The 21,504-nt window shown below is 36.8% G+C and overlaps 1 protein-coding gene across 2 annotated transcripts in view; it reads right to left on the bottom strand.

Moving 5' to 3' along the window:
- The window catches only part of Zfpm2 (zinc finger protein, FOG family member 2), a 445,304-nt gene that overhangs the window by 338,203 nt on the left and 85,597 nt on the right, over window positions 1-21,504 (bottom strand). The window contains exon 2 of one of the 2 annotated variants that reach the window (XM_052747725.1): window positions 10,728-10,886. The exons of the other annotated variant lie outside the window; for it this stretch is intronic. Within the exon in view, the coding sequence (XP_052603685.1) occupies window positions 10,728-10,886 (159 nt within the window). The remainder of the gene's footprint in view (window positions 1-10,727; window positions 10,887-21,504) is intronic. 2 annotated transcript variants of the gene reach the window in all.

Below are 21,504 nucleotides of genomic sequence, written 5' to 3'. Positions count from 1 at the left end.
ACAGCAGGAGAACATGACTCAGAATCAACTAAGCAGGGCTCATCTGGGCTCACAGAAACTGAAACAGAAATCACACAGCATATGTGTATATATGCTGTGGTTGTATAGTTTGGTGTTCATGTGAGACACCTAACAGTGTGAGTCAGGGGTGTCTCTGACTGTTTTGCCAGCTCTTGAGATCCTTTTCCTCCTACTGGGTTGCCTCATCTAGCCTTGATATGAGGGTTTGTGCCTAGTCTTATTGTATCTTTTTGTCATGTCTGGTTGATATTCTGGTAGGCTTGCTCTTTCCTGAAGGGAAATGGAGGAACAGTAGATCTGTTAGAAAGGGGAGGTGGGGGATACTGGGGGGGGGTGGAGGGAGGGGAGAATATGGCTCAGGATGTATTGTTATGAGAAAAGAATAAATAAAAAGAATGATTTATGTTGGTATTATACAGTCTCCAGGACAGAACACAGGAATGCCCAATAAAGACTGAAGTAGGCAAATTAAGGCTGAGGGACATACAAACATTAACCCAGCCTGAACACAATGTCCACATGTTATGTGCATTCCTTAGTTTTAACTAGGCTACAGTCTTCCTTTCTTTACTCTATCATTGTAAGAGATGAAATATTCTTTATATAGCCCTCCTTCTGCCTCTAAAATATGCAGTAAGACCATTTACACACATCCATGCTCACATACCAAAAGCAGGTAACATGGGTTCTCAGTGTTGGTCAGCTAGCTTGGAGTGTAATTTTCATAGCCAAAAAAAAATTTAAAAGTTTGTCCAAGACCCCCAAGTAGAGAGACATATGCTAATTCCAGTACAACAATAGAAATATCATCAAATCTCACTGTCAAACAGTTGGAGGGATGGAGGATGGTCTGGTGTGTCTCAGCTGTTGATTTCTCCCTTGATAAATGGATGCCTTTAATCCTTAAAAAGATCTTCCCTTCTCACTGTCAGAAAAATATAATCACAGGCTACTGTCTGCGCAAGCCTCCTTTCCATCTCTGCTATACTCACAAGGCTTGGGGAGATACAGCCACTGTCAGGTTTCCGAAGAGTTCCTTGTCTAATCTCCCTGCCCCTCCAGATCTCCGATAGAGAACCTGTTAGAACGTACTGCTTGCTTTCCCAGTTCCTGTGTTTATCTCCCTTCCACTCTTACCATCTGCTCTACTGCATTTCCTTCAGAAGAGTGAAAAGTTTGCACAGTGCCCGGAGCTCTGCCTGCAAACAATGCCCGCTTCCTCTCTTCCTTCCTTCCTTTCTGTGCTTTCTACTTAGGTTGATTCTGTGTTAAGGTCAAACTGTTTTAAAGAGTTCAATTTGCAAACATTTCCATAAGGCTGAAATTCCTATCCAAATAGCTGTGATGGAATTGTAAACACCCCAGTCATTTATTACTGGCTTCAGCCCAAGTCCACACACTCTGGTGTGTCTCTGTTCCTTTGAATTGCCTGGAGACAAGAACCCAGGGAGCAGCAGGGAGGAATCGTGGCTTATTTCATGCTACCGTCCAGGGTGACATAACCGCTCATTAAGACTAATTGGTCAAAAAGACTCAATATAGCTCTTGCATCATTGATACACCCTCTCTCTGGACTGCAAACTGCTTTTTCTCCACCAAGCCTTTAAAAAGGCACTAAATGACAGGAATATTTTAAGCACATATCTGATTCACTTACTGAACACTTGGGATTTTTTGGTTTTGGTAAAATTTCATATTTTTTAACTGTTGTGTCATGAAAGGGTTTTGTTGCTGTTGTCTTGTTTGTTTATTTTGTGTTGTTTTTGAGAAAGCCCATGTAAAAACTATCCTGTGAAAGTGAGGTTTAGACTTCTTCAGAGGTTTCCATCTCCTTCTAAAAGAATTATTTCATAATGGGTATCAGAAAATTTTTCCCTAACTTTATTAAATGCCAATGCTCACTGCTTTATTTTTATTTGTATTATTATTTATTTTCATAGTGTCTTGGAGACTGAGTAATTGTAGTTCAAGTTAGCCTCAACTAGAAGCAGTCCATCCTCTTGCCTCAGCCTCCTGGATGTTGGGATTACATGTGTTAGCCACCAACACTTGACTTTAATTTTCTTTGTGTGTGGAATGTGTATTCACGTGTGTCCATATGTGTGTCCGTGAACATGTATCTGGATGTACATGCACATGTGTGCTCATACATGAAGAGGCCAGGAGTTGACATTGGGTGTCTTTCTCAATTGCTCCCCACTCTATTTATTGAGGCAAGGTCTCTCGCCTAACCCTGAGCTTGCCAGCTGTGGGTTGTTAACCAGCCTGTGCCAAGGGACCACCTTCCTATCTTTGCTTCCCAAAGACTGGAATTAGTGGCCACCTCCATTCCTAATAGGATGTTGGTGAGCTACAGGGATCTGAACTCAGGTCCTCACACTTGTCCTACAGATGCCCTCTCCAGTGAGCCATCTTCCCAGTCCCCTTCATTTTACTGCGGTATTAACCTTTAGCAGTTTTGTATTAACCTTTAGTAGTTTTGTGACTTTGATCAAGACACCAAACCTAAAAAAAGTGAAAATGATATCTACCCTGCAAGACTGTAAGCTGATTAGAAACGGCGTGCATGCAACAGATTCCTGACTTCCAGGGACAAACAGAAAATGGAAGTTGTTATTACCATTATTACAATTACTGTAATTGGTACACAGTCTCAAAGCTGATCTGTCTAATCTCAAAGACACAAGGAAAGCAATGAGGGACAGTCTGCATTCATTATCAGCGTTTATTGGTACAAAACATCTAGCTATTTTTATTTGACCCTTTAAGAACAACAAAAAGTGACTAACTTTATTACTATAATTAAATTCATCATATCACAGCTTTCTACATTTCCCTCTACACTTTCTACGTTTAGGGCTACCAGAGATAAAGATTATCCCATCAGGTAAAGGATGGGCAAATGCCTAAGACTGCCTGTTGCTTCCCCAATGATAACAAAAGCACTGGAAGAATTTTACATACTAACAAGAAAATGCAAATTTTATGTGAGAAGATTAAGAGCTTTGAAAAACCTATTGGATTTAAACTTACTAAATGGTAGTGCAGGACCATGCAACTGGAAATCATTTGTGATGTTTAAGGATATAAAGTAGAGGAGGCACAGCTATTTCCAAGAAACGTTTCCTACAGAGTGACCATTTTCTCTTAAATCCTAATTCGATCACCAGTTAATAGTCAGGCATGTGAACCAAACTAATTCATACTGCTGAAGTGAATTGGCTACTCAGGCATTACCAAAGCTATTTATACTTATAGTTTTCTTTGAAATAGAAAAATAAAGAGTGCTAGGTGACAGGAATGCTTGGCAAAAAGGAGAAAGGCGCTCAAATACAGATGACTTTAGACAGACTTTAAATATAATCAAAATTCAATTAAAAATACTTTCTTAAGAAACACAGAATCCTTATTCAGTCCAAAACATCACCAAGAAAATGGAGAAATTAAAATGGTCTTACAAATAGGTGGTTTGCTTACATATTATTCAGCTAAATTTAATGATTAATTTATTCAATATCTAGATTATAACTGAAAGAGCCAATCAATAATGCACGTGTCTCCTAATAACTAGATGGTTAATTTTATATAAATACAGTACCAGGAGATTAAATACATTCTTCTTCTTCTTCTTATGACTTTTAACATTCTGAACAAACAACAAACCTAAATAAATCTTACAAGCCAAAATATGTTCTTGCTCTTGCAAAAACCTTGTATTTTAAATCAACAAACACATTTTCTAAATTATAAGAAAATGACCTTTATAGTAATTTCATTCTTGTTGTTATAAACATATTGCTTATTTAAAATAAGGATATCATTGAAAAGGAGGAAATACCTCCAAAAGCCTTATTCATTTAGCTAGACAAAAAGAAATAAGAAATATACTTTATTATGACATGAGATTACATTGGAAATTCTAACAGAATGAATATCAATCACATGCCTTACCAAGTTCAAATTCATTTTGTAAAAGAACTTTAGCAGATTGCACTTGTGAAATGCTGATGGCCATTTCAAGTAAGAAAAATGCACTGGACTTGTCATACGCAAAAAAAAAAAAAAAAGCAGGATGTGGTATCATACACGACTCATAAATACCCCAGTATGAGCTGTTTCAAATAATGGACAAGATCAATCGTTTTCACCTTATTGGTATTTTTGTCTTGATCGAGGGTCCAAGGTGAGGTAGGTAGACAAAGCTTTGCCTGGCCCTTATATATGGAACATCAGGTCACAGAAAAAACTACTAAGTCATCTGGCTTCCCCAAACAAACAATTCCAACACAAACATGCTTGTCTTCTCCCGTGTTACTATGGTGCTTGCTCAGCTGCGCTCTCGTCTTCCCATTGATGGTCATCTTAAAAATTCTCCCAGATTTTGAGGAATCACCACAATGTGGAGACTTTTTAAACAGCTAGGAGAATGACAACACAGTGTCACAGCTGTACTGTTTATCATGAGATTAAAAACACAGACAGGACACAACTCTCTTTTCTATTTCTAGTTCCTAAAAACAGAACAAAACAAAAAACAAACAAACAAAAACCCGTCACTTTTCAGTTCTTATGGTGGGACAGCCCATGCAAGAAAAACACGGTGATTTTGAAAGTGCATTACAACACAATTTGAAGGAGAACTGGGCCCAGGACAACCTAAGGTTTGCCAAGGAACAATAATGTCATGCGGAGGGAGGGAGGTGTGGAGAAGCGGGGCCAGGTCCATGCCAAGCAAAGCTGGGGGCTGTTCAATCAGCCCTATCAGCCCTCCATCAGTGTCTCCACTCCAGCCAAATCCAGGAAAAACAAGGAGTCAAAGATTCAGGTCAATAAGCTTATAGGCGATTTGCACAAACAGCTCCTCCAGCAAGGTAAAAAACAAAGTCATATTGGCTTTTCTCGTTCACTCCTTCTCTTTGAACTCCCTGGTCCAAGCACACCCTGGAAATGTCAATGTTATATGCAAGAATTTAAGGAGCTGAGCTTCTTAATCCCGTTAAGAAAAAAAGGGAGAACTTTGTAGCTATCCCCTCCCTTATTGAGTTCAAAGTGATGGCAGTATACCTGCCTTCTGCAGATTCGGGTTCTGTTACCTGGCATCTGAGAAGGAGGCAAGGCTTCAGGAAAGCCAAGCCGGGAACGAACCCAGCTGAAGAGGGGATAGAAACAGACTTCCTTACTGAGAAAATAACCAGAGAAAAGAAGAAACGAAAAGACAAAGTAACAGGGATGTCTGAGATGAGAAGCAGGTAAAGCAAGCGGAAAAAGAGCAATGCTAACAACCGAGGCTTAGGCTGTTCCATAAAGTCCAAGGAAAGATACAGCTTTCCCGTTGTTACTAATTTCTAAAGAAATCTACAAAAACTGATAGAGGAGAGGGGGAGGGGAGGAGGGATAGCTCAATGGGTCAAGCAGCCAATCTCCCTCAGCACAATAATAAAACCTGTTCCAATTTGCTCCAATTTGCTGGCTTCCTACTCTTCACTTTCCTTATTCAAGGATGTGGGAATCTGTAGAAAACACTGACCCAACTCTGCTGAGGTGGAAAGGACCAAGGTGACACAGATTGTCCCTGAACACCCACAAAACGCTACAGTGGAATTTGCATTAATGAGCTACAGATGGGGTCTCATCAAGCACTTGGCTAAAGGGATGATTCTGATCGGGTTATTTGTATTTCCTGACAGCTTCCCCAGTGTACTTGCCTCAGTTCCTGCCTCCAACTTCATTTTCTGCGGATGGCCTTCACTCGGCAAATGCAAGCTGCCTCCTAACTATGCGTCTTCTCTAGCCCCCATCTCCCTTTCACAATCCCCTTCCTTACAACTTCCACAGTGGTGGGATCCAACACAGGCTCCTGGAGCAGCAAATCCTGTAAGCATGTTTGTACCGGCCCCTGCTTGCACCGGCCCCTGCTTGCCCCTCTCTGCTATCCTCTGTTGGCTCTGTCCAACACTAGCCACTCAGGTACACACACGGGAGGAAGTTCTGGAAGCCCACAGCATTTCTTCTGCACTCTACTCAAAGTCTGCCTTCCTCACCGCTCTCTATAAAATCCAAAGCGTGCCTTCACACATAGATATAACGTTACTCCGCCACTCTAAACCATCCTGGTTTTCCTCATGTGCTCAACATTGCCCACCACACACAGTTTGAGTTTGATTCTTTCATTAACCCTTGCTTCTTTTCTTGGGATAGAGACTGCCATTTGGTATTATAGATGCATATTACAGTGTGGGCTGAGCTCCACTGAATTTGTCTGTGGAACAGGACTGGAAATTTCCGGTAACCTGATTCAGTATCGGTTTGTTTTTGTGTTTAATTTCATAATAACTACTGCTAGGGCTAGCTAGCATTAACTCCAACATTGAGGAACCTGGGTTCTATTCTACTTTCTTAATGTACCTTACAATGCTCAATTTAAAAGAGTACTTAAAATATTTGTTCCCTTTCTAAGTATTACTTATATAAACTCTTTAAACACACGAGAATATCCATCATTACACAATATGTTTCCTTATTCCATGGATTTCCATTTCGCAGCCTTTTGTCAACTGTGATCTTCCCAAATGTCTCTCAGGTGTGCACACTATCCAATAATCTCTCTGACCATTCTTTATATCTAGATGCTAGGAAAAGAATTTGGGTTTTCTGTCTTCTAATGCCAAGGTTGATGGTATTATATTCCCTCTTAGCTTCTTTAGTGACCATAATATCACAGAACAATTTCTAAAGACCCATAGTAACCAGATCATTGTTATTAACAACTCAGGTTACTGTTGACATATAGTTTTTTGAGATTTTTTTCCATAGTTCAGCAGCTTACCACATTACAGAGACACCCATCTGACCCTTTCCTTCCTGTTCACACATCCTGTGACATTCTCCTGAAATGTATCCCAAAAATATTTACTTGACTTCATTCTTTAACAAACTTAAATATTTGAGTTTGGAATCCCACTTGGACTAATTATTAAAACTAGGCTTAGTTTTACACATGCATGAATATATGTCCATGTTTTCTACATTAAACAGAGAAAGGAAGATGGAATAACTGAAGCAAATAATTCAATATCACAGGAAATATGTAGCACTTATGGGCCCAGTGTGGATGTCTCCGTCATCTGCAAATTCAAGGAAATAATTCTTGCTTGTTCCCTTCCTGTTGCAGATGCTGTGAAGGCAAGAAGCCAAGCAGTTTAGAACAAAAGAAAATGTTAGGACTTGTGCCCTCACCTTACACTTTGGCCAACGTTTTAAAATACCCAAGGCCCAAACCAGTCTGAAGAAGCCTCTTATTGAAAACAAGTCTCTTTTTTGTGTGTGAAAAGTGAGAAGCACACAGCTAATCTAAACCAGGAGCTGGCTCGGTGATCTTCTATGGAACTTGTAAATCTTAGGCCTGCAACTCGAACAGGGATATATCTGAGATACAACCATGTCATTGAGAAGTTAACATACTAAAGAAACATAAAATACAAATTACACTTTTTGTGATTTTAATTTTACTAGACTGAGCTATACAATGTTTGATCACATGGTTTAGAGGGAACCACAGCTTTAATATTAATGACTTCATCCATATGTGCGCAAACTCTTGCTCTTTAGCTAGAGAATAGATGACATTAGTGAAGTCAAGAAAAATATACTATAGAAAGTAAAATTATTATTCTAACCATTGAAAATATCCTACATGATAGGGACTACTACAAAAGTAGAAACTTTGACCTATAATAAGCAGTGTTTTCACAGATATTTAGAGAATAAAGTTTTTTGTCTCTTATTCTTAAAAAAGCTATAGCATATCATGACTTATACAAAATCCAATACTAAAATATCAGTGAGGATATGGTCACTTTGTAAGTATGTTTCTTATTCTCCTTGAACTTGCGTAAATATTTCTTGCTTGAAGAATTAAGATACTCTACTTATGGATTGTGCTATGAGATTTTAGCTAACAATTGCTTATTAAGAACATACACCCAAGGTCTAAAATTTTTATCTGTGGAAGTCATTAAAATAACTAGATCATTGCTAGATTTTGATCATAGAAATATCTTTAGAAGAAGAAACTCTAAACAGTCTAACTCACTTTCTGTTATTGAATGACAGTTTTAGAGTTGTCATAGATGGTCAAGAGTGAGTACAGAATCCAGGTTTTCAGTGAAAATATTCTTTTTAGGAAGAACATTTCATACCCACTTTTTCAGTCACAATACTCGTTTCCTTAAGCCTTTAAATTATTCTCCTGTTTTAATGGCCAACCTGTCTTCCCTTTTCTATTACAAAGGAAGTGAAAGCGTGTGTCACTGAGACAGACGTGATTATCTATGCAGAGACTGCATTCCCCTTTTCAGGTGAGAATGTTTTCTCCTTCAATTGTATTTAAACAACACAAGTTAGAGAGAGAGAGAGAGAGAGAGAGAGAGAGAGAGAGAGAGAGACACTACGGTCCTCGTACAACCACAGGACACTCTCTGTCAGTGTTGTCTTCCTTTCATACCAGTTTAACTTCAAGGGCAATTCCCAGGATTCATAGTCTGTGAGAGTAAAATAATGTGATTCTCTCCTATTTCATAGGGCCACAGTAAAATGAAATAGTAATATTAGCATTTATAGTGAAGGTAGTACATGAAAATAACCATTCTTATTTCCATGGATGACTTTTTTGTTTCAAACAAAAAAATTGTTTTATAATACATATATTATATACTATTTAATACAATGTCTGTGCTATTAAATGTTTGTTATACATTTAAAATAACATAGGAATTTCCAAGTGTTTATCAAATAGTCATATCTATTAAATAACATTCATAATAATTGTAATTCAATGTTCTTCTCATTTCCCAAATGCCTATTATTACATTGAGTCCAAATTCTTGTTAGTGTGATGAATATTATTGTCTCAAGACTATCTTCAAAAAACTATTTGCTTTAAGTCTATCTACCTCCAACAAATTACCTAAAGCTTTACCTTTACCAAGCTCTTTTACTAAACATAAACCTTTAGTAATGATCATCCCCAAATTTAAACGATATGTAATAATATTTACCATCGCTTAATTAATGCAATTATTAATTTTATTTATTTTAATTACATTAGTTACATTACTAAAGATCTAAATTTGTGTCTTAACTTTTTAACCATAAGAACCCAAAGAGGGGAAGAGGCCAGTGCATTCCATCCCTTACCTTTTCTCTCTCTCTTTTTTTAAATGATACTATACATAAAATAGATACTTTATAATAAACATAGAAATATACACGTTTTAGAAACAATGGAAAATAAAGTGGTGGCATACATAATTTAAAAACTAATACAGCTCAACACCTCAGTAGGTGCTTACATGCATTGCCTAGACTACAGATCCTCAAGGGACAGGCTCAGAATCCAGAACATCTAAAGGAAACATTAAATTGTCCTGAAATCTGAGCCTATGGATAAGACTGTTTTATACTTTATATTCTTATTTTCAGTCAATTTCATTTGTCCTGGAGACAAGCACCATGTCTCAAGGTAACTGTTGGTTCTCTAGGAGATCCCAGTGAGGTTGTAGCTCTGCTGAACAGAGGACAGGAATGAGTTAGCTTCCTTAGTTTGTAAGACACCAGCAGTAGGGGAATGTGATATTGGAACTTTTAATAATATCTACAAATACATGTGACCATCAAGACAGGTGCAAGGCCATTTTTAAGCTACTGTATCAGCACACTTGATTTTAGACTGTTGAGACAGTCAATACAACACTTAGAAGCCCACTTCCCCTCTTTCAACTGTCTAAAACAATATACAGGTCTTTAAGATAATGGCGTACTTGCACAAACACCATGCCACACACAAATACCGACAGGTGGAGACAGACGCACAGACTCAAAGCATCTCAGCCAGTTTGCCATCTGGGATATGTTCATGATAAATTAGCAGAAGCAGCTGTTATAAACCTAGGAAGTGATCCCAACACTTATGACATTGTGTGCCAATATAAGAGGAAAAGAAGTCCTATCCCAGGAGAGATTAACAAACTAGTAAAAATAAATAATAAAAAGCATCATTTGAAACCATAAAATTACTTTTAGAAAAAAGAGGAAATAAAATAGGAAAAAAGTTCAGGTTAGAAATGAACTGAGATTTGTCTCAGGTACCTTTCAGATTATAGTGTGTGTGTGTGTGTGTGTGTGTGTGTGTGTGTGTGTGTGTCCAAAGAGGATCCACAGATGGAAAGATCATGCACTTATTTACTGAGCAATAACCTAACAGGGAGTAGCAGTGTTGAAAGGTAACACCCACAGTACTCACTTTTCAGAGAGACTGAGCCAAACCTTAGGCTGGGGTGTTATCTGTACCACTCAGTGCTTATATTCAGTATTAATGCCATGCAAACTATTGGAGTTCAGTAATTACTTGTTGAAAGAAAGAAGAAGAAATTTGGTAAGCATCAAATATGTTATAGCTAGTCAGGGAAACAACATGAACTCAGGAAATTTGCCAATCAGTAATAGAATATTTGAATATAAAAACAGATTATTATCAAAATGAAATAATTTGTTTGAACGACAAAAGAGCTTTTTGTATCCTAATCTTCCCATATTACAGATCATTACTTATATCAGTACTTTTACTCCATCCTAAAGTTCATTTAAATAACAAAAAAAACCCTTGCCAAAACCACCTACGTGGACTCCCATCCTACATCCAGGATTACCTTTGTTACAAAAGAACTCCACTTCTTCACAGCTCAGATTTTCGGGCCCAAAGTCCGGCGGGAAACTTTCCTCCAGTGGAAAGTCCCCTTTGGCGATGCCTTCCGCCTCCTCTGATGGATACTCTTCGTCTTCATCCTCAATGGCATCTTCCAGCGGCCCTTGAAAAAGAATCAGGGACACTGTACCAAAAACATCCAAGGAAGTGAGCGAAATAAAAAACCTTTTACATGGGGTGATTTCGATTACAGAGGTGAGGGAAGAGAATTACAGTATGCCATCCCAAGGGGACTCAAACACACTAATGCCACCTAAGAAACGGTAGGTAGGGGGTTATGGGAAGTGAATATGTTCAATATACAATACGTACTTGTATGGAAATTTACAAAATAAGTAAAATTGTAAAAGTAGGATTAAAAAAAAGAAGAAGAAACACTGCCTTCGTTAAGAAGGCAAAGAAAGCTGGTGCCTGTGATGACAGAATGTAACTACCGTCTCCACCCCCCTCCCCAACCCCTGGACCAAAGCCTTCAGGGTATTCTGTCTTGAAGCTCAAACCCATGCACAGTCTGTTCATTTGTTAGAATTCACTGCATCGTAAAGAAGCACGGCTCTCCCTTACACATTTGGACAATTTTACCTGCGATTTTAATAAAGATTTACAGTAACTGAATGCATTTTAATTGAACTGAGATTTTAATAATGTCTATACTTTTAAAAATCCATCTTAAGAGTGGATTCCAAGAAAAGATTTCATTACATGTGTTTGAGGCTTAAAGAAAAATTACATATTTCTCTCCCTGGTGAAAGCATAACCCTATTCACAATTAATTGAATTTTTTCTCAAATGAAAAGTAGTTTCCTAATGAAAAAATGTAATTTGTATTTATGTGATACTTTTTCAGTAATAAAAATACAACTCCCTCGGAAAGAATGGGAGCGAGGTGCACTACATTAATGGACCTATTTTACTGAAAGTGAAGGGAGGGCTGCAGTTCTGCAGAAGCTCTGAAGTGGATGACATGGGAACACCATGCTGTTAAAGAAATAACGTTTCCGACTCGCTTTACTAAGTAGAAGACTGCATTTACTCCAAAAGAAGTAATATAGCATTTTCATCCACAGAGCACAATTATGGTAATCTGTACTAATTGTCCCTCTGTCACTGGTCTTGACAGGATAAATACTTGCAGAATTAAGTTTTCGCTTCTGTGTCTCTCTCTCCTTCTCTCTCTCTCTCTCTCTCTCTCTCTCTCTCTCTCTCTCTCTCTCCAAATGTAGCAGAAAAATTAAATTTAGGGTCAAAGAGAAATCTTATCATTTTAAATGCTCCAATACTATTGTTTTTATATCTGTGTAGTACAACATGCCTACATCCAGTGGTATGTGTGGGACTGTCACCCAAGTGAGTTTCCTCAGGACTGAATTGACAAGATACATTTGCATGGACAGAATTAATTTCATGCATTTAAATTAAGGCACACCCAAGCAACACTTTTCCTTTAGGGATTGTTTGTCCTCTGCAAAATTTTTCCGTTATATAACTCAACAAGAAATGTTTATTTTTAATATCCTGGCAATTGTCGCACTTAAAATTGAAGAGTCAAAACTAAATAAATTCATAGATTTCATATTAGTTTTAATCTGTTATTGACAATTTCAAGTCTAACATTTATAATTTTAGAACAGCTATGTCAAATAACAAGACCTGCAGGCCACATATAAAATAATAGCAAGATATCTCTCCCCTCAGATGGGTTTGTTACGTTTATTAGTACATTTCCCAATCACTTATGTAGTGAAGACGCTAGTGGATGACATTTCCTTATTTTTATTTTTCTAAAGTATTTAATGTAATGTTTGATAAAAAGGAAATACGTTAAAAAAGGTCTCATTTGTGTTTGATGTAGCAGTTGCAGAGTGCTTTCTTACACGGCCTATTGTGCAGACAGTGTCCTTATGGTTTTATAGTCAGGAAAGCCACTCAGCTAACAGAGCAATGTCATAGACCACTAAGTGAAGTTGTTCATTTGCAAAGTGTGGCATTTTGAACACCCTCTCTTTAACATCATGCATTTCCATGCGAACCAGTGTACGGTAGTTATAAACATTCTCTTTCAGAAACAAGACTCTAAAATACAAGTAACTTGTAACGTGAAGGTGTTAGGAAGTGAGTGGTTAGTCCACAATCTCCAGTTATTTTCCTAGGCGTTCAATAAGTTAGCTTTACAACCAGGTGTCTTTCTCTTCCGACTGCTAGAAGTCAACCAAAGTATATGTTCTCTCTTCCATAAAAATCAGGAGATCTTTATGTGGACACCAAAAATAAAATATCTGACTGCTCGTCTTCATTTTTTATATAATCCATACTGGATCAATTTGTAAAGTAACTGATTTAATATCAGTTATAACAGAAATGACATTATATAGTCCTTTGGGGGTCATATTTTTCTTTGAAAATATAAACTCTGAATTTTGCTTACAGAAATAACTTCCAATAATATAATAAATATTTGAATAGTTCATGTATAAAATATGGAAAGCATAAAATCCTTCATACCTAGAGAACATGCATGCATATTATAAAAATAAAATTAACATTATATACTTTCCTTTTAAAAATTGAAACAGATGTGATAAAAATTTTGCCAGATCTTTTATTAAAGATAATGTTACTGAATAATTAAAACACAGAATAGAAAATTGGCTCCAATAACATATTAAATTAAAATTTGAGAGTTGTATTAAAATCTTGCTCCTATGATCATATGGAAGAAAACAAAACGCTGCAACACTGATTTCTACTTAGTAAACCTCAAACTCATTAATGTCCTGTTGATCTTGAATAGATGTATAGATTTGAAATGTACATTTCACTTTCATTTCTAGGTTTATGAAAAACTTATAATTGATAATTCTATTGCATATCTGAGAGTTAAAAATATGTTTTTAGGTACCTTTGTGAGGCCAAGCATGTAACTAAAAAGGAGTATGTATGTTCAAAACCTAAATATGGTAAAGGTTTTTGGACTCATTTGTTCAAAAGGTGTGAGAACTCAGTGCCAATATTTAGAATGAGATGCAGGGAGATGATTCAATAGTCCATTTGCATTCCTCCCAAAGTAAATGCAGCTTTATATAATGTACTGTACTTGCAAATGTGAAATCACTGACCACTTCTTGAACCATCCAGCCAGATGCTGAGAAAGTGGTTTCTCTTAAAATGCATAGTATTTATGTTTTAAGATGGGATCTCACTCTCCTCTTCGCACTATTTTTTTTAACAGGGAACAGCGTAGATAATTGGTGGCCATAAACTAACATTTTAAAAGGGTAAATAAGAGACCCTTGAAACCCAAGTGTAATTAATAGCATCAACGAAGGAAGGAATAGAGAGACCTCCTGGGTATGGATTAGTGGGCACGGAGTCCACTTCAGGAAAATCACCACACGCAATTTGACACAAATAATATCTCCTCAGAAAAGGCTCACAAGCAAGCTCCATGTGCCCTCATGGAGAAAATTACTTCTGATTGAGGCCACTTGGCAGGCAAGTGTGAGGAAATCTGAATTTCAGTTCTTCCATTGTGTCTGATTTATAGATATTCAAACACTCTTGCCAGAATTAATAGTCTTGGTGTTTATAAACATCAACATTTACCTGATTTTAAAATACTAAAAATTAACTATCTGTCGAAAACTATGACTACAAACTAAAGGGAAGTCCACCATGCTCTTAATTGTCCCAGAGAATAAATGAGCAGGCCTGGGTGGAAAGTATGTGTTCTGCTTTTAGGGCAGAGAAACAGTTGTGTGCTCAGCGCCCATTTGAATTGGCCATACTTCCTTTGTGTACCAGAAATAAAAGAAAAAGAAAGGTCCAGTATATTCACCAGTTTCACAGAACTCGATGGTACTGAGCAGCCCAGGGCCTCAGCTGCATGCAAAGCCCAGCCTAGTGTGTGCCTATCCTGGAATTTGACATGTGATGATGATTTGAATGACCCAAAGTTGTAAAGGGACACATGAGATGTTAAAGATTGAGTCATTCTGTTCTATACCATGGCAACATGATCACTGAATGAAATGTAAAATTGACAGATCATACATATTTGGCTATGCAGCAGGTAGGGTATAGTTAATCCCCTGGGTAAAGGAACTTTTGAGAAAAGGTTGCCACAATTTCAGGGGGCTAAATAAATCCCCCAAACACATCCATAGCAACTGAAGTAAGAGCTAGAAGAAGACAAAGAAAATTTGAAGGTAACATATAAATGACATGCGAAATACAGAAAGATTAAAATTGGCAAGAGCACGAGGAATTGCAAGAAAGCAGTGATCACCAAGTAACTATCAAAATCCAACACATGTGTCTTTACATACATTGTTTTGCTCTGTAACTTCTATCTCGGCAGCCTGCTATACACAGGGCAACCCTAAGGAAAATGCCAGAATGGTCTTTGTTTAGATAATTCAAAGTGTTTCAGAACAAGGGGCACCAACAAAAGAAATTCAGTTCTGCAGAAATTAATATACAGTGTCATGTATGGAGCAGGGAGAAAGAAATGCTAAGTTCTATGGTTCGAATGCAATATCCTCTATACGAAATCTTTCCTCTTAAACAGCCATTGGCATTAATTTATTATATATTATCTTGGTTTTATTTTGCATGCATTTTGATTAAAACAGAACACTGTCAAAGGAAAACTATAGAGGACATTCAATCTCTTCCACACATTAATATTCTAAGCATTCTACAGGCTGCACAAGGCTAGCCACCTAGTAAAATGAGATTGTTTCCGAATTCTGGGCAGCCTTGATTACAACTGACAGGTGGGAAGAAAGTCACATTAAAACATTATCATTTCTAATAATTACAATAATCCATCACAGTGTGCTCAGAAATTCTGGTCGTTGAGGTTTTCCCTGAAAATACACACAAATATTTCCAGACCTTTTCATTCCAGTGGTTTTGTTTGGGTGGTGGGTTGGTTTCTCTTTTTGAATGTAGGCTGCTTTTCACTCTTTGTACTAGTATCAGATAAACAGTTAAAACTTAAAACTTCATCACAAACTTTGTTACTTGTGCACACACAGAACAAGGTATCTACACTAATGGAATATAATTTTCAAAAAGGTTAGTAAATTAAGAAAATGAAAACGGTGAGGCTCTGTCCAAATCTCTTACTTCTGTGTCGTGTCCCTTTCATGATTCCTCTGTAACAGATGTATTCAGACAAAGGAATAAGAAAATTCATGAATGTGTATGCACAAGCATGCACACATACATAGGCACACACACATGCACACAGGCATACACACACACACAGGCACATCAATAGGGACCTCCAAAAATCACAATGTAAGCAACATATATACCCTGCTTGAATTACCACATTACAACTGAACTACATTTGCCTAGTGATGTTACTTTTTAAATTTATAAACATATTTTTTAAAAGGTACAAATTTAGACTCACATTTATGCTGTAAATACACAAGTTTTTAAGCTATTTTACATTTTTCTCTATGTGATTAAATGAACCAGGGGAGTTATATTAACTGTCTTGGTATCAAATTACCTGTACCTTACCTTGAGTTTCTTTGTTAATTTCAAGGTAATATTCATAATACACAAAATATAAAGCCTTTTTATGAGAAACAGTATATATATGTATATATATGTATATATACATATATATGTATATATATGTATATATATATATATATATATATATATATATATATGATAACTTAGTAGTTCAATTAGATGTTGAAGGGGAAAAGCCTTCAATTATAAAAACTTGAATCTCTGAAAAAGGTGCTCCTCTTTTTAAAGTAGGTGTTTTGTTTTGTTTTTTTCTAACTTAGTCGTGGATGTATTTTGTGGCTCTCAGTAGCTCATCTCGGAGTTTTCAGCTGTTATATTCAGACATTCGTATGAATCATCATTATCCTGTGGGCACATTGCAAAATACTTCTCACTTGGTCCCTATTACATTTGTCTCATGCATATCCCACAGAGTCGTTTAATGAGAAGGGACAGGGAAGAGGAATGCTCTTTGGACAGTGCAGATTCATACTAACTCATGTAATTGAGCTTAACAGCAAGAATAAAACCTTATTTCTGTAGTCTAAAATATATAGTACTTGGGGAGAACCGGCTGTTTCTGCAGTCACCCACTTCCAACAATAGTGGCATCAGGGGATCTGGTAGGAAAGAAACGGTTTTATTAATTTTTCTCCTTATCTACCACAAGAATGTTGATTTTTTTCCCTCCCATTTACATTTGTTGCCTGCAGGTAGCAGACCAGAGAATCATATAGTTGAAATTCTTCTTTTTTCATTAATTTCTTTCCATGTGTTATTTCTTATATATAATTGATTTGGGGCTTTGCTCATAGCTCTACATCCTTTCAAAAAAATCTATCTGTACCCACTGCTGTCCTTCAATCAAAAAAGTTAAAGGAAATTACCTGAGTTTTGTTAAGTTTATTAAAAATGAGATCTGTGCACATTTAAATTGAGATTTGAAATGTTAATGCACAAAAGACATTAGAGAATTTCTCATGGAACTTTCCATTTGACCACACAGCACTGGAAATGAAGGGGAAAGGGGTCAGTTCTTATTTAAATTGTTTCTTTGGAGGAATTTCTTAAATAAAATGGAGTAAGATTGTGCAATAAAATTTGTGCTTACTTTTTATAGAAGGTGGTACTAACAATTTTATATCTAAATCCCCAAACAACTCAAATTGTTACATGCCATTTCCCTCAAATGCTTGCTTTTGGAACATGTAAACTAACTGAAAAAAAATAGTAATGGACATTTTTTTTTCTTAGAATATACCCAACCTTTGCACACGGCATTCATCTTATGTAGTAGATTCAACTGATATTGCAAGGGAAATAGTTACAGAAGAAATACAGACAACATGTGAATTAGAGTCCTTAATGACTAATTTACTCCCGGGAATAAGTCGGGCATCAAGGAAATTCACTTTATTAGTAAATGCCTTCTGCACTGACCCAGTAAGTTAGTGACAAGAATGGCATTGAGATTCAAATATTTTGTAATCAGGTCTCAGTCCAGAGTCCCATAAAGTGATTCCCAATTTATGGAAGATAGTAAATGTGTTGAAAAAATATGATACCTTATTTTTACTAAAATGATCAGTCCCCGCCCTTCTATGCAGGAGATACATTTCAAGATCCTTGGTGGATCCCTAAGCCATGGTATCAAACTGCTCTCTCTCTCTCTCTCTCTCTCTCTCTCTCTCTCTCTCTCTCTCTCTCTCTCTGTCTCTTTCTCTCTATATATATCATCTATATCTATATCTATACGTTTATCCAAATGTACACACCTATGTTAAACTCTACATAATTAACTTTGTAAACATTTTAAACATATAAGATAAACTGCATAAGATATTAACAACAATAAATAAACTTGGTGTCATGGCATGTTGTTATTTTAACACTTAGAAGGTGGATGGGGAATTCTTTTAAAAAAAGACCTCATTTCAAAAATAAATAATAACAATTAAAAGCAGGATAATTATAGTAACATACTATAACAAAGTTGCTTGGTTTGGGGTGATTTGGGGTTTTCAGAGCTTTTTTCAGTGTATATGGTATGGTGTGTATGGTATGGGGTAATGTGTGTGTGTTTGTGTGGTGTATTTATGGTGTGTGTATGGTGTGTATTTTTGTGTGTGGTGTGGTGTGTATGTGTGGTGTGTTTGTGTGTGTGTGTGGTATGTGTAGGTGTGTTTTGTTTGTGTGTGTGGTATATGTAAGTGTATGTTTATGGTGTGTATTTGTGTGTGTGTGTATGTGTGTATGTGGTGTGGTGTGTGTGTAGTGTGTGGTGTAGGCATGTGTGTAGTGTGTATTTGTGGTGTGTGCATGAATGTGTTTCTGGGGATGAAATCAAGGGTCTGAAGCATGCTTAGCAAGCGCTCTACTCCGAGTTACACCCTCTTCCTGAAGTTGTCATTTAATGTTTACAGTCTCACCGTGGCAGTAAGTACAAAATACAGAAAGCATTGTATATAACATAGTTCTCCTCACAAGGCTTTCAGGCATGTACTCAACACTCTTTATTCATTTCATTAATAGTATTTAGTGTGCTGGAAATGGCAGGTATTGTATTAGGTCCCGGGATCCCAGTAATGTACAGAATGAGAGGACCCCGCCCTAAAGGGAGTTAATAACTTCCATTCAGAAGACAAACGTATGCACACAAGGTGTGAGCTTGAATAGAACAGAACAAAAAGAGGTTCTTATACAATATACTAAATTATGGGTTTTGAGCATTTTCTTATCTTCTCTGTTATACTTCTACCCTATCCACATTTTCAACTGGAAGCAGCAGGTTTGGAACTCTGCATTGTGTCCACATGCCTCAAATGCTCATTCAACTAATGATTTCTCAGTTGAATTTAATTGTAATACAATTGAAAACCAAATTGTGAAGTCTTAGCACTGGAGATGTAGAAAATGAGTATAAATGCCTTATATTAGATCTTTACCTGCAAACTCACACATACATAAGTCTGAGTACGTAATCATATTATTATGTATAATGTTGGAATTAATTATTCTACTTGACAGGATGCAATCCATTCTCTTTTCCTTCTTATCCCTTTCTCAGCCTGATATGTGAACTCTGGAATGATGCGATTTATTTTTAAGTCATAGACGCCTCCATGAAACTTCAGATGTTACCATGACATGGAATGCAGTGTGTTAGATTGTTAACTTATGGGTCAGAGGATGAAAGAATTGAACAATTCCACAAAACCTTTTGTACATCTACATTTTATAAATATTTACACATGGATTAATCAAAATTTGTAATTTTATAAACCTCTAAAGGAAAGCACATACATATATTCTTTAAGAATTTCGAGTTACCAGCAAAATACATCTACTATTCCTTTATAACAATCAAAACAAATTCATTTGTAAAATAGTACCAGGGGGTTATGCCCTGCATGGTTTTACCATAAAGATAAATCAGTAAAAGTAGAAGTGAGTTTTAAAAATCATTTTGCAAGTAAAGACACATGAGAAAAATAGAGGCACACGGTCTTTGATACCAGATTAGAGTTATATCCTCTTTCTTAGTAGGGTAAATCAATGATAATGTACAAGTTGACTTTTTAATAAAATGAAAAAAATATGACTAAAAAGAATTATAAACAAGGTGCATTGGTTATCAACTTCATTAAACACTTTATTATGACAACATGAACTAAGGATGGCCTTTAAAGACATCTGCCCCAAAGCATAATAATCATACTATACAGAGTAAGAAGGTTGAATATATGTATTTAGGAGTGTGTGTGTGTGTGTGTGTGTGTGTGTGAGTGTGTGTGTGTGTGTGTGATAATAACTAAAGGGGCCAGACATTTGAAAGAGAAAAAGGATTTCATGGTTCATGAGAGGGGTTGGTGGGAGGAGAGGGAAGGAGGAAATGATGTAATTATATTATAATTTCAAAAAACTATTATACAAAATGCTGTGGGATGTTCTGTATGGCAAGTGTGTTGCTCTGATTGGTTAGTAAATAAAACACTGATTGGCCAGTAGTCAGGCAGGAGGAAGTATAGGCGGGGCAAGGAGGAGAATAAAGCTGGGAAGTGGAAGGCTAAGTCAGAGACACTGCCAGCCACCACGATGACAAACAGCATGTGAAGATGCCGGTAAGCCACGAGCCACGTGGCAAGGTATAGATTTATAGAAATGGATTAATTTAAGCTGTAAGAACAGTTAGCAAGAAGCCTGCCACGGCCATACAGTTTGTAAACAATATAAGTCTCTGTGTTTACTTGGTTGGGTCTGAGTGGCTGTGGGACTGGCCGGTGAGAGAGATTTTTCCTGACTGTGGGCCAGGCAGGAAAACTCTAGCTACAACAAAAGATCTACCATGGATTTAATCTCTTGAGAAGCAATATGGGTGTATTCAGAACATAAAAAAGAAAACAGCAACTCATTGTAGAGTGTTTTGGGAAGACACAGAGCTAGAGAAAAAAATAAATGAAAATATTTACATCAAGAATATGATATACAGTCAATATATAACTGTTTTCTTCTTAACTTTTTGTTCTGCTTCTGTATCAATAAAATTTGAATGTAACCCACTTCTCATCTTTTAATAACACCTCTTCTGACCTTGCTTTGTTCAAGCAATTATTTACCTATGTAATTAGAACTAATTGAACCTTCTGGTGGAATTAATAAATTGTTAATAGTGGTCAAAATGATGCCCAGTTTTGGCTAAATATGTAACTGATGGGCAAACCTTGGCTCTCAAAGTGCAACCAGCATGCCAGTAGCGTTAGCATCATCTAGAAACTTGCAACAGGTTCAAACTGATTGTCAAACTCCACCCCTCATCTCCTGGTCCCAGAACCTTCAGGAGTGTGACCTTAAGTCTGGTTTAACAAGTCATTTGGTAACCCTGATGGATGTTCAAATTTGAGAACTGGGCTGGAATAGAAATGGAGTTATTATGAAACAGCACAGCTTGTATTATCAATATCATTTGTAATAAGAAATATAATAACTTAGGTTGTTACAGGCTCCTGCTCCAGCCTCAGCTGTACATTTTTACCACCACAGCTGAGGATCGAACTCAGACCCCTCTCCAGTGGAACTGCTCAACATTGCGTATGCAGCCAATGGGCAGAACTGGTTTATTGATGTACTGCTGTTGTTTCATTCTCTCAGTACAGAGTCCAGCAAGTGTCCAAATAACATCCGAAGTACTA

Source organism: Peromyscus californicus, unplaced genomic scaffold, assembly GCF_007827085.1.
Source record: "Peromyscus californicus insignis strain IS unplaced genomic scaffold, ASM782708v3 Scaffold_20__1_contigs__length_68692818, whole genome shotgun sequence".
Classification (NCBI taxonomy): Eukaryota; Metazoa; Chordata; class Mammalia; order Rodentia; family Cricetidae; genus Peromyscus; species Peromyscus californicus.
This window is presented reverse-complemented; position numbering and strand designations above follow the sequence as displayed.